The following is a 17,691-nucleotide window of genomic DNA, read 5'->3' on the forward strand; positions in this document are numbered from 1 at the left end:
TAATATTGGGTGTTTGCTTGTGATGCGTTGATGCACCTGAAAATATTCAGCTGGAAATTAATTTTCGTTCAACCATCCAATAAGGAACCTAATTTTTAAGAGTGTTTGTTCTAAACGCATGTGATTCATAGAGCACAAACTGAGCTTTGGTGAATGCTCAAGCTTCTTTTTGCACTATATTCCAACTATTTTGAAGCCCATACAGTAACTTTGTTTGTTATGACAGAGGAGATTTACTTAAATTGTGCTCTATTTCTTACACAAAGATATCAAATTAACTTAGAATTTAAGCACACAAGTCATATGGACTACTTATTTGTAACTATGACCTGATGTTATATTAAAACGATATCATATCAAAAGTTATCATTTTTTGTTTTGAAATTAGATTTTTTTGGGGGTGAACTGTCCCTTTAAATGTATTTTTGGTTTCTGTATTGAAAAAGACAACCCTGTTGTGACCTCATTTTGGACTTATGTCCCTTAAGGTTTTTAAATTAGCAGATCTAATTTAGTTTAGCTGAATTTCATTCTTTTTTGTGTGTGTGTGTGTGTGTGTGTGTGGTGCATTCTTGTGTGTGTGTGTGTGTGTGTGTCATTCAAGGTTTGAAGTCTCTGTGCTGCAGCTTTAAAAAATACACAACTGTACAAAGGTTTGAGATATATAAGTTTTTTTTTGTGCATATGCTCACCAAGACTGCATTTTAATTAATCAAAAACTACAGTTAAAAAACATTAATGTTGTAAAACATTAATGTTGTAAAATATTATTACATTACATTACTGTTTTCCTGTAATGCAAATCATAATTTTCTGTATCATTACTCCAGGTTTAAGTGTCACATGATCCTTCAGAAACATTTGAATCTGTTTTTTATAGTTACTCATAGAATAAACAGAAAATAGAGGCTTTGCTCAGGCAAGGAATTTCATTTCTGAGATGACAAACAAGTATCATCATGTAGAAACAGCTAGTACAGGATGAATGAGCATTGAGGATGAGAGCAGGCAGATGACGGAGAACAGCAGAAGGAGGGGGCGGGGACAGCAGGGGCATATCGAGAGGGGCGGGGCTAGCCCTCCTTACGTAATGAAGCTGCCCTGTGTGATGCTTTTCAGAGCGCGTGTGTTTGTGCAAACGTGAGCGTGTGCTGGAACGCCAGCGGAGCGAGAGCTCGTGCCTCTCTCTAGCTGCAGGGGGCCATAGGGGGATGTATTATTGATAGGGCACATTTGTTTGGAAAAAAACAGGAAAGACACAGCAGCATGGATGTGTGACAGCGCTCCAACAGAACTACACAGACAGCGTTTATAGCTCTCTGTGCCAGGTAAAGATCACTCTTCTGTTGTGCACTTTGTAGGGATGCATGATTCTGTATATTGGTGACCATGTTGGTAATCAGGATTGTTAGCATTTTTTTAAATATTAGAACTGGTTTAGGATGATATTGAAACTGGATAATATATGGTGCCTGATTGCATTCAAAGCATTTAGAAGTGGAGGTTTAATATGAGCGCTGTTCGTTGTTGATGATGATGTTTTTTCTCCCAATGTATTGATTTTGAATTTCGACCAGTGTCAGAAATTGACTTAATTATTAAGTTTCTAGAGTTTATTTTTAGGAGCAAATTTATGATTTTATAATCAGTGTTATAACCATAAAACACCCTCGGATACTTGAATTAAGTCAACACATTAAAATAAATTTCTCATCTGAATAAGTATTATAATTTATTAATTTTTAGTTTTTCTAGTTGTATTTAAGTTTTTCAGCTAATATTTATATTTATGTCTGGTTTAAGTAACGATGCATTTTTAGAATTTTAGTTTTATGTTTAGTTAACAATAACAACACTGCTTTTCCCAAAAAATTACGGCTGATATTTTGCAGATATTTGAGAAAAATACTTTTTTATAATCATAAATAATAATAACAATATGATAATAACATATGCTTTTATATAATCAGTTGTATGACCATAAAACAGATATTTAAATTTATGTTTAAATCAATGCTTTGAATTAAATTCTCCACCTGGCAATAATGTGTAAGACTTATAAGAAATGTTTGAGAAAAATATCAGATATTACAAATAAAAAGGATTTATTACAAAGCAGTTTTTCCCCCATTTCTAATTTTGGTGGCATTGTTTTCCTCCTGATATTGGCCATAATGTTGGATATTGGTAATTATCATAAAAATGATTTTCAGCTGTCCCTATATGCATCACTATTTTTGTCACTATTTTTATTTTTTATGCACAAAAAAGGAAAGAAAATACTTTCACTGTATCTTTTGCATGTTATTTCTGTGAGTAATGGAGATGTTAAGCTGTGGACATTGAGTTGAAGAATGCTTTCACGTGTCTGAGTGTGAATGAAATGGTTGTTTGATGACAGTGTAATTCCTCCATCATCACAGAATCTCTCAGGCTTTCTGAATGTAAACACTGAATCACTCAGAGATATCAGCGCAAGCCAATCTCTGCTGGTTCATAATAAAACATTGATGTTGGTTCTTGGCATGTAGATGATATTAATTATCGGCTCGGCCAGTTGTGGGCGTTTGTGCTGAAGTGTGTGATTAACGCTTCAGTCTGATGCAGACCAGTTACTCACAGTGAGCCAGCACCGGTGTGATGGGATTGAATTATGGGTCTCGTGGGAACAGTAATCTGACTTCACCAGATGTGATGGTCTGACATGCTTTTTCTAAATATGTGTTGTGTAAGCATTACTCCGAAATGTGATTTATCTTCTCTGCTCTCATCGATTGTACTAAACAGTTTTTTTTTTCCCGCATGACTTTTACAGGTGTTTGCTAAAGCAAGCATCACTATTATTACTCATGCTTAGGATTATGTATTTGTTCCAATTTCTAAAGGCCCGTTCACACCAAGGACGATAACTATAAAGATAACGATAAAGATGATATAGTTAAAATCGTTTTCAGTATTAAAGAACAGCAGCGTCCACACCACAACTATAACGATAAATACAAAAAAAACGATATCGTTGGAATCACTTTCAAAACGATTTTTTTCCAGCTGAAGAACGATAAAAAATTTGACAGCCAATCAGAATCCATCCTGTTGTAACGCGCTCGAGAATTTAAAGCGCCAGACGAGCGTGCGCTTAGAATAAACAGAAGATATCGTTCGCTGGTGTGGACGCTAATATCGTTATCTTTATAGTTATCTTTATAGTTATCGTTCTTGGTGTGAACGGGCCTTAACTCTTAGTTTTAATCTTAAGCATTTAACTTGCAATTTTTGTGCTACAGAAATAATTAGTATTTCAGTGTGTGTCTAGTTGAGGAGGGGTGTCTGATTTTACAATTTTTGGATGTTAAAAAGATGTTAAAAAACACCCAGAACACCTTTTTGCATAATCACATTATTATTTCATGATAATTTAATGCCTTTTACCCAGTATTGTTTTAATATTATTTATATTTTGGTATTTATTGATAATTTTAATTAGCTTTTATTTCTATATTTTCTGTTACTTTGTGTTTGATTCAGTCATTTTGTTACGTCCTTTTGCATTTTAAATATTACTATTTAGCTGTTTTAATATGTTTTAGTTTCAATAATTTTAGAACTTAAACATATTTTATTTCTTTTAGTTGCTGAGGCAAAATTTCTAATTTTCTATATTTGAAATTTCTAAATTTCTATATTTTTCTATATAGTTTCTGCTTTTTTCATTAATGAAAAAAATTGTTTTACTTAATGATAATTTCTGACATTTTAGAAAAATACTGTAATAAAGATATTTTGTCCAAATGAGCATATAGTAAAGTAAGTGCAAAAAATGCTACCATTATGTAGAAATACACTATAAATTATTAATATATCACAAGCAAATTTATGATTTCAAAACCAGTTTTAGAACCATAAGTCACCCTCAGAAACTTGAGTTAAAAACTACAACAAATGCTACCATTATGTAGAAATACACTGTGTAAATTTAAATAATATTTGCACAATAACTATATATATATTATATATATATATATATATATATATATATATATATATATATATATATATTTATTTTATTTATTTTATTTTATTTTTTTAACATTGCAGGTATGAAATGTAGATATTTTTTATAATAATGAAAATTTGAAACAGAGTATGCTTGATTGTCATTAAAGTAATTTAAGAACCCAAGAAAAGACATGATAAAATAGTCCTTAGATAAGCGATTTGCAAAATACATGTTCTTGAAAAGTTTCATGACATTGACCCCACTGTGTTTTGTCCAAAACCGTTTTTGCTAAAACCTCTTTCTTTCACTTGATTTATTTGTGTTTTATCTCGTCCACCAGCTTGAGGCCCTGAAGCAGCAGAACTCTCAGTATCAGGAGCAGCTGAGTTCAGAAACGCAGAGCATCGACAGTCTCCGCAAAGAAATGTGAGTTTACTACTGACATGCACCCATGCGCTTCTATTCATTGACTGTTTCAGTATTTAGGACTTTTTGACACTTTCATCGATAGTGATAGTAGTGAGAAGACTTGAAATAATAGTGAGGAGATAAAATGACATGATCTAGCCTCACATGGATTAGTTCACATTTGCTGACCACTGAACAACACCTGCAACAAATGAGCCATTTCCACATGGTCACAACAGCTTTGACTTCTGATCAACAACAGGCGTAATGTGCGTGCTCAGACATATTGAGCTGTTGTGCTCATGTGGCCGATATAAGCTTGAATCTGGCTCACAGCATTTCACATTCAGGGTAATCAATAAGGAAAAAATATAGAGCAGAACCTGAGGGAATTGACTGGATGATGAAAAGTGTCTTTGTAAGAAAGCTTTTGAAAAATAAGAGGGTTTGGTGACACCTGCTGAAAAAATAATAAATAAATTCCAAACAAAATATTCGTATAATTTTTACTTTTAATATTTATTTAGCAATTTAATTATTTAATTACATTTTTAATGTTTTTTTTATTATTATTTGTTTACTAAATTAATTCAGCTAAAGTTTTCTGAATAACAACAATACACATTCTGACACATTCTCACGTGCAATAAGAGTTTGAATTTGGCTTCAGGATAATCAATAAGAAAAAAAATAGGGCAGAACCTGATTTGATCCATCAATAATGGATGATGAAAAGTGTCTCTATATGAAATTGTCTAAAAAATAAGAGGGTTTGATGACACTTGCTAAAGAGATAAATACTTAAAATACCCAAAAGGATTTAAAAAAATATAAAATTCAATTATGAAATGTTTCATTTTTTATATTTAAGCACGATTTATTTATTTTTATTTACTTTAATTTTTAAAATGTATTTAAGTTTATTTAAAAATTGCCTTTTTTTTTCAATTTAGAAAAATAATGATTGATATATATATATATATATATATATATAATATTTTTTTTTTTTTTTCAAACAAATAAATAATTAAATATATATATATATACATATACATATATATGTGTGTGTGTGTGTGTGTGTGTGTGTGTGTGGGGTATATATATATATATATATATATATATATATATACACACACATATGTATATTTAATTATTTATTTGTTTGCAAAATTACTCTACCTCAACTTTCGTATAACAAGCATAATGCACATGTTCTGCAGCATTTAACAATCAGGATAATCAACAAGGAAAAAATGTAGAGCAGAAGCTGATTTTATATATCAGGAATAGACTGGATGATGAAAAGTGTCTTTGTAAAAAGGCTTTTGAAAAATAAGAGGGTTTAGTGACACCTGCTGAAAAAAAAAAAAAAATAGCCAAAAACTGCAATTAAAATATTTGATCATTTTTACTTTTCATTGTTTTTTTTTCTTTTTTCTGAATAACAACTTTCTGACACATTGAGCGGTTCTGCTCACGTGCAATAAGAGTTTGAATTTGGCTTGCAGCATTTCACATTCAGGATAATCAATAAGAAAAAATATAGGGCTGAACCTGATTAATTTAAAAATGTATTGAAATTTATTTAAAAATTAAAAAAAAAAAAAATCAATTTTGAAAATGTTTGCATTTCATTTTTTTATTTGTTTGCAAAAAAAAAAAAAAAATTTTGAATAACAAGCATGATGCACATGTTCTGACACAAAGAGCTTTTGAATCTGGTTTGCAGCATTTCACAATCAAGATAATAAAAAAAAATGTAGGGCAGAACCTGATTTTATACACCAGGAATTGAAAAACAAAAGGGAAAATATATAAATATTTCAAAAATAAATAAATTCCAAAAATTCTAATAAAAAGGGTTTCATTTAAAAAAAATATTTAAACAGTTTATTTTGCATTTTATTTGCAATATATCTGTCTGCAAAAAATTTTAAGCATTAAAGCAGAAACCTTTAGCTCAAAATGCTTTTACAACCAGAATGAACATTTCTGGTGGTGTAAAATCTAGTGGGGTCCATTCTGAATTCATGTTGACTCTGAATTGAAGAGCCACAAACCGAAGCTCAAAGCCTTTATAACTCGAGCTGATCCGACACACTCCTTCAAGCTGCGGTTGATTGGCGCGTCCAGCGAGTGACGGCTCCAGTGATGCAAGCAGGTACCCATGTGGAGCCTCTTTTGAACTCTTGTGCTGAAGATATTCATAGCCGAACGCTTCAGAATTGAGCTGCTCTCCTCCAGGGAGTTTTACGTAACCACATCTTTCCAGCTACAGCTGCTGTTTTCCGCCTGTCTAACGCTCTCGACTCCACGTGAGATCCATGGAGTTCCTTTCATAACACTCTGTTGATCTTCTGATGCTCATGGATATGTGTCACAGTGTAGCTTATAATATTATATTTTTTGCTATTCTTTTCTTTGTGGAAAAAAGATGTTATGCTTTATTGAACACAGAATATTCTTTTTGGAATTTGTGAGGCTCTTATAGCTTTTAGTTTTTACGACGGTGCAATTTAGAGACTTCACCTTGATTTTCTGCTTGAGTTTTGAGCGTGCATGATTTGATTTATTCCTGCATCATAATGCACCCTGGGTAAAAATAGATTGGCTCATTCGTTACACATGAGGAGGATGACGGTGACCTTTCTGAAGTGTTTTTATTTATTTATTTTTGAGCTCACGTTTTTACTACCGCTTTTTGTAGCTAAACGCTGTTATTTGTCAAGCGCATGGTCTTTGAAATGTCTTAACTGCCGACGGGTCGTAATGGAAAGGAAAGATGATATATTAAACAATGTGCATTGCCTTGAGAGGAAAATAGGAAAAGTTAACAAGATTGATGTCAGGGTGGCCATCAAAAAGATCATGAAAATCACTGTGCATTATAAATACAAAAAAACAATATTTTAAGCTCAGAATTCGTTTTTGACTCTGCTCACATTGCATACCGCACAGTATATGTACTGTATGCTGCAGAATATATTATTAAGATAATCAGTGTGCTACATGGAAATATGTTTATTTAGACTAAATGTTAAAATTAAATTTGACCAATTAACTGATATATTTAGCTAAATATTACATTTGATATCATTTCCAAATAATTTTTCATATATGAAATAGAAAGTCAATTTGAGCGCAATAAAATCAGTAATATTGTGAAATATTATTACAGTTTAAAATAACTATTTTCTACTTGAACATATTTTAAATGGATATTAAGTGTATTTTATTCCTGTGATGTAAAGCTGAATTTTCAGCATCATTACTCCAGTCTTCAGTGTCACATGATCCTTCAGAAATCATTCTGATATGCTGATTTGCTGCTCAAGAAACATTTATTATTATTCTAAATGAAAACAGTTGTGCTGCTTAATATTTTTGTGGAAACCTTGATAAATTTTCTTCAGAATTCGTTGATGAATAGAAAATAAAAAAAACAACAACAGCATTTATTTGAATTTGAAGTCTTTTTTTAATATTATAAATGATTTTACTGTCACTTTTGTAAATATAAGTCTTTAAAAAAATCTTACTGACCATGAACGTTTGAATGGTAATGGTAGGTCATCCAGGCGTTAAATGGACACAGGAAATTCAGATACTGCAAAATACTAGTATGCAAGTATGCTAGTCTTGTATGATAGTATTGGCATTAACTCCCTCCTTTTCTCGCTCTCTGTGTAGTGAGGAGCTAAAACTGTCAGCCAATCAGAAGTCTCAGAAGCAGGTGTCACTCCAGGACGAGAAAGGGACGTTGGCTCAGGAGTTGGGTGTCCACGCACAGCAGGTGTTTATCTCTCTGCTTCTCTACTTAAATGTTTCCTGTCAGCTCTTCTGAAATGTGTTGCCCTGTGACATTCTCCATCAGTTTGAGGGTTTGAGTTATCATGTATCATGCTTGTTTTTTTTGGCAGCTTGGCAGCGAAGCTCTGACTAGCCAGCTGGAGATTACAGAGAGGTGAGCACATGTCTTTGTCTCAGTATTACGTTCATTCGATGTAATCAAGACGGAAGTCTTCAAGTGGAAGTCTATGGCAAAAATTGGTTTAAAGGCAAAAATTTAAAGCTTACTCACCAATGGATCCTCTGCAGTGAATGGGTGCCATCAGAATTAGAGTCCAAACAGCTGATTAAAACATCACAGTAATACACAAGTAATCTACACCCCTTCAATCCATCAGTTAACATCTTGTGAAGTGAAAAGCTGCATATTTGCAATAAACAGTTCCTTAAGGTCAATGTGGTGTTATAACTATCAACCATTGCTTCAGACCAAAATACTTAATAATCCACAATAATGTCTCATCCCCTGTTGTCTTCTCACATCAAAATCCACTGTGGAACTGTTTTGGACTGTTTCCACTTGAAAACGTTGCTTGATCTGTGCATATTTCTCTCTTGATTCAGACCAAATTACTTTTTCAATGGAAAAATCAGTATTATGGATAGAGGATATTTAAGCTGGAAGCAACAGTTTGAAGTTAAAACATGATGAATTTAATTATTACAAATATACAGCTTTTTGTTTCACAAGACATTAACTGATGGACTGGAGTGGTGTGGATTATTGTGATGTTTTTATAAGCTGTTTGGACTCTCATTCTGACGGCACCCATTCACTGCAGAGGATCCATTGGTGAGCAAGTGATGTAATGATAAATTTCTCCAAATCTGTTCTGATGAACAAACAAACTCATCTACATCCTGGATGACCTGAGCGTGAGAACATTGTTAGCAAATATTCTTTTTTGGATGAACTATTCCCTTAAATTTCTTCACAAGCTTTCAAAACCTAAATTTATTATCTGTGGTTATAAACAGCATGTCACGGATGCTTTTGATGGTGCATAATGGAGCTCTGTCTTAGTAATTGTTCAAATGAGAGCTGGATTTGAGATCACATGCACTCTGAAGGCTTTAAATGTCATTTCATTTCATGGGAAATGAAGGCTTTCAAAAAAGCTTGTCAGTACACGTTCTTTACAGATCAGTATTTTATGATACACCAAGATTACCACATCCAGAGAACAGCTCAAATAAAAAAGGTTTTTGGCTTTAGATCTATTGTTTTCCTCCACCCTAATAATACTGTGCAGTCCCACTAGAGGTCTGTTCATTTTTTTTCATGTTTTTCTGTAAGCTTTTAATCTTTGGAGCTCCATTGAGAGATGGTGTTATGCATGTTCTCAGCATGCATATGGCTTTTGTAACATGACTGTAAATCCAACTAGTTACAGTGAGCTCTTGTCTGTCCTCATAGTGGGAACTCCAATGCAATGATGTCTGATAAAGACAAAGAGCTAGAGACACTAAGAAATGAGGTAAGAACTTTGACTCTTGGGTTTCTTAAGTGTTACTAAACCTCTGGATCATTCTTCAAAGTATGTTTTATTCACTTTGGACTATGACTGAATTTGTCTTATATAAAATGAATGCTTCTAGTGTTCTGATAAAACACTAAAGCTGTCTAAAGCAGTTCCTGTTTTTTTCTTTTTATATAAAACTTTGTATTATTGGCACTTAATATTGTCAGTTAAGGGAAAAAAAATAATTTGTCATTCCAGATTGCAGTGCTTCGTGTGGAAAATGCCATGGCCAAGACACTCCAGTCAGCTGTGACATCTCTAGAGAGGGACAAAGCACAGCTGCAGAGCCAAGTGAACAGCCTGGAGCAAAAGCTGGAGGTCCGGCAGACGGGGAATGGAGAGGAAGTCAGTTCAGGTATGTCAGCGTATTTATATTTGGAACGGAATGACTGCATTTTGCATTGTGTCCAGTATACTGTATATTGCCAGCTACTGTAATTTACATTTAATTAATCATTTAAACATTTGTGGAAAGATTTTGTAATATTTTGAAAAAGTCTCTTGCTCACCAAACCTGACATTATTTGATCAATGAATTTGCATGTTTAATTCAGGAAATGACATCAAGTTATCATCTCAGAATTTTTTTTATTATTTTTTTGTTTTTTAATCCAATTTTATGTAAAAATGTCTTAAAATGACTTTTCTGTTGCTTTTGCTTTAAATAGTTTTGTTACACTGGAAATGGAAGTAGTATGAGTAATACACACAGCATTACTACTTTTATTTCCATTTGCAGTATGAAAAATCTTAAAGGGTTCGTTCATAAAAAAATGAAAATTAGCTTGTGATTTACTCACCGTTGAGGCATCCTAGGTGTATGGGACTTTCTTCTTTCAGACGAATCCAATCAGAGTTATAAAAGTTATACTTTTAAACAGTCCAGAAGATGTCAAATAAAGTGCGTCCACATCCATAATAAAACTTGCCTCACATGGCTCTGGGGGGTGAATGAAGCCCTCCTGTAGCGAATCTATGCGTTTTTGTAAGAAAAATATCCATATTTCAAATGTAATAAACACTTTTCTCTCACTTCATCTAACTGCGTACAAGGAAGCCTTTCCGGTTGATGACGTAGAACGTCGGCGTTGCATGATTAGTGATGAATGCGGGGAGAGAACAAATCAAAATCCCAGTCATGAATTAGAAGTACAAACCCAGGATTTCGATATAAGCCAAGAGGAGACTGGTTCTCCTTTGCTAAAGTAAGGAAACTTTTCTTCCTTTGCTTGAGTTTCTGTAAACAAACTCATGAGACTATCCCAGGCCTCGTTTACACTGCCAGTTAAATGTGACCTAATTCCGATTTTTTGCTCGTATGTGACACAGAACGGATCTGTTCTATGACAGTGTAAACGGGAAAAAAAACGCATGCATTCGGATATTTCAAGATCAGTTTCAGGCCTCATTCATATGTGGAAATAAATCGGATCTAAATCAGATATGTGCCAATGCGACTGTCATGTAAACATGCAGATCGGATTTTCTAAGGCATTGCGTTCTATACGTCATTAAAACTGCCACAGTTTGGTACTTCTCCGTGGTTTAACGACGTCATATGTCTTATCTTTATTTGTACATTTTCTAAGAGGATTACATTTTCTCTGTCACCTGAAGTGTGTGCATATAACGACGCGCGATCATGATAAATACACACATATACAGAATTACAGTATTTCAGAATTCACGCAAACATAATCTTCTCTGTCTTAAGTAAACGCTTGGGGAACTGTTGGGGGAAGACATCTGATGTGTAACATTAGATTAGATCCATGCATTTACTCCTAACCCTAAGGTTGTGGGTTCGAGTCTCGGACCGGCAATACCACGACCGAGGTGCCCTTGAGCAAGGCACCGAACCCCAACTGCTCCCCGGGCGCCGCAGCATAAATGGCTGCCCACTGGTCCGGGTGTGTGTTCACGGTGTGTGTGTTCACGGTGTGTGTGTGTGTGTGTGAACTTTGGATGGGTTAAATGCACATCACAAAATTCTGAGTATGGGTCACCAAACTTGGCTGCATGTCACGTCACTTTGTTGTAAAAGAAAGAGGGAATCACTCGCTGCACTTCATTGAACTGCTTTTGTAGTTTTAATAATCAATTTATTTGTAATGAACACACTTAAGTTATTTTTATATTTGATTGTTTTTCGTACATTAATGTTTTAGTTTAGATATAAAATGATAAAGGTAATGCATTATTTGTTTCTTTCTATGCTATTTGTTCTACTGTTTTTTTTGTTTGTTTTTTTGCATCTGTTCTTATTTATAATAGCAAAGATAAAATAAAATAAAAATAGCTGTGTTGTGATTTATTAATATAGTAATTAATAATAAGAAAAGATGGAGGACTTCACTATCGACTTCAAATGGGTGTGACTCAGTCATTTTTTGTCCGATTCCAACAAATCATAAATCATTTTGAAGGTCTTTTAATGGAGAATTAAATTTTTCCTCCAATATTTTTATTTTATTTTATTTTTTTAATTCATTATTGTGACTCGTTTTGTCAGCACAAGTCACATTATTCTCATGCGATGTTTCAGGTGGTATGGCAAGTGTAAACACATGTATCGGATATGGGTCACAATTGAAAGAATGTGTAAAAAAATCGGATATACAGTAGGCAACAAATCAGAATTGGGCATCAAGACCTGCAGTGTAAACGAGGCCTCAGAGGCGTGCGCGTGACGCATACATCCTACATCATCTGCCGGAACATCATCCGTGTACAACAGTCAGCAGAAGTGAGAGAAAAGTGTTTATTATGTTTAAAATATGGATATTTTTCTTACAAAAACGCATGGATTCACTACAGGAGGCCTTTATTCATGCCCCAGAGCCGTGTGAGGGATGTTTTATTATGTATGTGAACGCTTTAACATGTTTTTGGACTGTTAATCAAAAACACCTGCCTACCCCATTCTAATGCTTAGAATATTTTTAATATAACTCCGATTGGATTTGTCTGAAAGAAGAAAGTTATATACACCTATGATGCCTCGAGGATGAGTAAATCACAGGCAAATTTTAATTTTTGGGTGAACTAACCCTTTAATTTGTTTGTTTCACCTGTAGGTGATGCTGCTATAGACCAACTGAGAGAAGAGAAAGAGTTTGCTGAGGGACAGGTAAAACTCTTCTGCTGTGTACTTGGATTCTGTTTTTAGGATTTGTTTGTAAATTTCTAAATTCTGCCATGTTTTCCTGCATGGATCAGATCAACTTCCTGAACTCAGTCATTGTGGACCTCCAGAGGAAGAATGAAGAACTAAAGGTGAAGCTGAAGAAAATGGCATTGACCGAGTTCATCGGAAATGATGAAAATGATGGGTGAGTCCAACTGAGTTTTGACAACGACATTTTTTTTTTGTTTTTTTGTCTAGCAGGCACTGTTTTTATTAATATTTAGAGTTTGTTTTTAGTTTTATATTTTAAATTTTCATTTGAAGTTTAATTAGTTAGTAGTTTATAATTTTGTTGGGTGTTTTGTCATTACTATAATTTTTTTTAAACGTCTGTAGTTTTTATTAAAAGGAAACTCCATCCCAAAATGAACATTTTGTCATTAATCACTTACCCCCATGTTGTTCCAAACCCGTAAAAACTTTGATCATCTTTGGAACATAATTTAAGATTTTGGATGAAAACAGGGAGGCTTGAGACTCTCCCATAGACTGCCAAGTAAATAACAGTGTCAAGGTCCAGGAAAGTATGAAAAGCATCGTCAGAATACTCCATCTGCCATCAGTGATTCAACCGTAACGTTATGAAGTGACAAGAATACTTTTTGTACACAAAGAAAACAAAAATAACGACTTTATTCAACAATTCCTCTCCTCTTTGTCTCTCCAAATCAGTGTAGCACCGTTTTGACAAATCTGATCTGTACATAGATGGCTTACGCTCTTCTGTGTCAGCCATCTGTGTACTAGTCAGATTTGCCAAAATGGCTCTACACTGATTTGGAGAGACACAGAGTAGAGGAATTGTTGAATAAAGTCGTTATTTTTGTTTTTTTTTGTGTACAAAAAGTATTCTTGTCGCTTCATAGCGTTACGGTTGAACCACTGATGGCAGATCGACTATTCTGACGATGCTTTTCATACTTTCCTGGACCTTGACACTGTTATTTACTTGGCAGTCTATGGGAGAGTCAGAAGCCTCCCGAATTCATCCAAAATATCTTAAATTGTGTTCCGAAGACGATCGAAGCTTTTACGGGTTTGGAACGACATGGGGGTAAGTGATTAATGACAAAATTTTCAGTTTGGGATGGAGTAACCCTTTAATTTTTATTTCAGTTTTAGCACATCAAGTTATACTTAATGAAAATGAAAAATGTTTATTATGTACAACTTATGTTGCACTTATTTTTTAATATTTAACTATTTAAAAAATAATCCACCTCGTGGAGTATCCCTTTAACATTTATTTTATTTCTAGCCAATATTTTTGTTTGTTTGTTAACTGTAATAACCCTGGCACATGGTCATGTTGTACATACTTGACAAGCATTGCACTACTTGCATCTTCGTTGCTATTATTATTCTTCGCACAGGGTTTATGTAAAATACCATTTTTTATTCTCTGTCTCTCAAGTCTTGGTGAGGTCAAAAAGAAGAAGAAAGCTCCACCACGCGTTTTCTGCGATATCTGTGACTGCTTTGACCTGCACGACACAGAGGACTGTCCCACTCAAACGCAATCCCCAGACTCGCCTCCACACACCACATACCACGGGAGCCGCAGCGGCGAACGACCGTACTGCGACATCTGTGAGGCGTTCGGTCACTGGACAGACTCTTGCAACGATGACCAAACCTTCTGAATCTCCCCTCAACCCCTCGGCCTGTGAGCAGGCTATGCACAGTTCAACCAGATTATACGCTATTTTTGTACACAGTATATATACATTCAAACCTCTTGTACATTCCCTAAATGAATCCGCCCAAATGAAGGCTAAGGTATGCTGCATTTATGGAAATTGAATGTTATGAAGGTAAAAGATATTTCTGTGTTATCAATACTCTTTTGTGCGTTTCATACGTTTTTCACTGTCCTGTGTTGATTAATCTAATGATGAATTACCAGCAAGAAAATTGGGAACGGTTTAGTGATACTCTGCAGTGTATTTAAAGCTGCTGTGTGTAATTTCTAGTGGCACAAAATGGAATTGCAAAAATAATGTCCATTTCCAAACAGGTTTTCCTCTTTACTATTGTAGCTCCGCCCCAAAATCAACCCATTGGTCAGAAGCTGACATTTCAGGGTGCTCAAACAAACAGCAATGTTTTGAAAGCTTCTCAAATCTGTAGCCTGTTCGGATTGGTATACTAGCACACTGCGTATTGCATAATAGTGACAGAATACTGCCCACTATTTTTTATAGCATGCGAAATGGTACGCATTATGCAACAATAAAAATTAAGCAAAATTTTAATTTCAGCTTATTCATTACTCATGTTGAATCGACTCGTGTCGAGCACATTGCATTATGGGATCTGACTGTATACTGCACATTTTCACCCAGGTATTCTATGCATCCAGAAATTATACATACTATGCACAGTATACATACTGTAGTATGTAGTATGCTATTCCGAACATAGCCCCAGTTGTTGCACTATTCAGTAATTTGCCCTACGAATGGTTTACTTACAGCTGTCTCTGCATATTAAACCAGGATAGAAGATTTGAATGAAGTTATTTTAATGAAACAAAATGACACTTTAGCTTGAAGAACTCGTAACGGTCTGTTATCACAGACACAAAACAGTACATCAAGTGCACCAAACAAAGCTGAAGCTAACCATTATTAACTTATTGCACTTATCACTTTAATTGTATACAGCACATGAGTTTAACTGCCATTGTTTGGAACTAAGTTATGTTAAATGTCAGATATATAGTTATAATAATGTCATGTCAATGGCTTTTTATGTGTATTTTAATGGTATGTTCTGTAGATTTCAGGCCTATTCACACCAAGTCCGATTTTTTTGGCATAAAATAAATGCACGGCAAGATTTTAAGATTTAAACTTTTTTGTGTATGGATTTAAGATTGATTTATTTAAAATGCTGAACAGTTACTTTTTTCAGAGAATGAAGAAAATTCTGCATCAAAAAATAGTGTAGAATTGTTTTGGTGCAAAAAATGGCTTCCAAATATTTTATAATTCCGTATATTTTAGTCACCTCAAACTTGGTGTGAACAGACCTTTACTAAAGCACAATTTTTAAGCACAAGATCATATTGTGTCTCTTATTATTGATGTAATATTAACAGTTTATTTAGCAACCTAATAAACTGCAAATGTTAGAATTGGTAACCCGCAATGAAATGGTGCACAAGATTATATTAAATATGTATAATATTCATGATTATTCCCCTTTGGTTTATATGAATTTGATCAGAAAATTTTGCATTAATTGCAAATATATGGTCTGTTTCTACTGAAATATTGTGACAGTCTTTAACTATTGTACTGTTTCATGTACTGTATATTCACTTGAAGTTAATACAAACATTCAAAGATTTTTCCTGTGTCTGTCTGAATATATTGTTCTTTCTGACTGCACATTGATTCTGACCATGTTTTTGTGAAAACCTTTTAAACATTTCACAAACATGACAACGACATAAGGACAATTCTAGACACATTTTAGATTCAGCATTTAAGTCACTGGTGTGATTCATTGTATAGAATTATCACATAATAAAACCACTTCACGTAGTCATTAATGATTTTGTCTTGATCTTTCATCTAAATTTATATCTCAAAGTTTTATAACTGTGCTTATAGCCAAAGTTTGAAACGCCAGTATTTTTATAACTGTGCTTATAGCCAAAGTTTGAAACACCGCTCTCATAGTCTCCCAATTTCACGCAGAAGGGGCCTGGTCAATAATTCATGTCCCTTAAAAATGCAGCCTGATAAGACAATTCTGAACCCCACATAAAATAACGAAAGTGTTTCTTTGATGTAAATTTGATGAACGTGAACTTTTCTGTTTTGCAAATCCTTTTTTGGTTCATCCTAGGAAATATTCTAATAATTTGAGATACTGGATTTTTGACTTTCATGAGCTGTAAGCTCTAATCATCAAAATTAAAACAAAAAAATGAATTGAAATGTTTTACTTTACATATGAAATTTTCACTTTTTTAAATATCCCATAGATTCCATATGGGGTTCAGGTCAGGTATGTTGGCTGGCCAATCAAGCACAGTAATATCATGATCAGCAAACCACTTGGAAGTGGTTTTGGCACTGTGTGCAGTGGCAAAAATCCTGCTGGAAAAGGAAATCAGCATCTTCGTAAAACTTGTCAGCAGACTGAAGCATAAAGTGCTCCAAAATCTTCTGGTAGACGGCTGCATTGACTTTAGACTTAATAAAACACAATGGACCAACACCAGCAGACGTCACGGCACCCCAAATCATCACTGACTTCAGATTGGACTTTGGATTCTGTGCCTATCCAGTCTTCCTCTAGACATTGATTTCCAAATTAAATGCAAAATGTACTTTTATCTGAAAAGAGGACTTTTGACCACTGAGCAACAGTCCAGTTCTTTTTCTCCTTAGCCCAGGTAAGATGCTTCTGCCGTTGTTTCTGTTTCAGAAGTGGCTTGGTAGCCCTTTTCTTGAAGACGTCTGAGCGTGGTGACTCTGACTCCAGCTTCAGTCCACTCCTTGTGAAGCTCTACCAAGTGTTTGAATCTGCTTTGCTTGACAGTATTCTCAAGCATTTGGCCATTGCTGCCGCTTGTGCACCTTTTCCTTCCCAATTTCTTTCTTCCAATCAACTTTGCATTTAATATGCTTTGATACAGCACTCAATGAACACCCACCCCTTTCAGTGATGACCTTCTGTGACTTACCCTCTTTGTGGAGGGTGTTATTGAT

At 34.3% G+C, this 17,691-nt stretch overlaps 1 protein-coding gene across 3 annotated transcripts in view; it reads left to right on the top strand.

Annotated features, from left to right (window-relative positions):
- LOC109058986 (CAP-Gly domain-containing linker protein 1-like) overlaps positions 1 to 16,319 on the top strand; it is a 66,755-nt gene extending 50,436 nt beyond the window's left edge. For all 3 annotated transcript variants that reach the window (XM_042733206.1, XM_042733208.1, XM_042733207.1), the window contains 8 exons: positions 4,338 to 4,423; positions 8,096 to 8,198; positions 8,326 to 8,369; positions 9,672 to 9,732; positions 9,976 to 10,132; positions 12,855 to 12,907; positions 12,997 to 13,109; positions 14,379 to 16,319. In XM_042733206.1, coding sequence (XP_042589140.1) covers positions 4,338 to 4,423; positions 8,096 to 8,198; positions 8,326 to 8,369; positions 9,672 to 9,732; positions 9,976 to 10,132; positions 12,855 to 12,907; positions 12,997 to 13,109; positions 14,379 to 14,607 — 846 coding nt within the window. In that variant the 3' untranslated portion in view covers positions 14,608 to 16,319. The remainder of the gene's footprint in view (positions 1 to 4,337; positions 4,424 to 8,095; positions 8,199 to 8,325; positions 8,370 to 9,671; positions 9,733 to 9,975; positions 10,133 to 12,854; positions 12,908 to 12,996; positions 13,110 to 14,378) is intronic.
- Positions 16,320 to 17,691: the final 1,372 nt, after the last annotated feature.

Source organism: Cyprinus carpio, chromosome B10 (assembly GCF_018340385.1).
Source record: "Cyprinus carpio isolate SPL01 chromosome B10, ASM1834038v1, whole genome shotgun sequence".
NCBI lineage: Eukaryota > Metazoa > Chordata > Actinopteri > Cypriniformes > Cyprinidae > Cyprinus > Cyprinus carpio.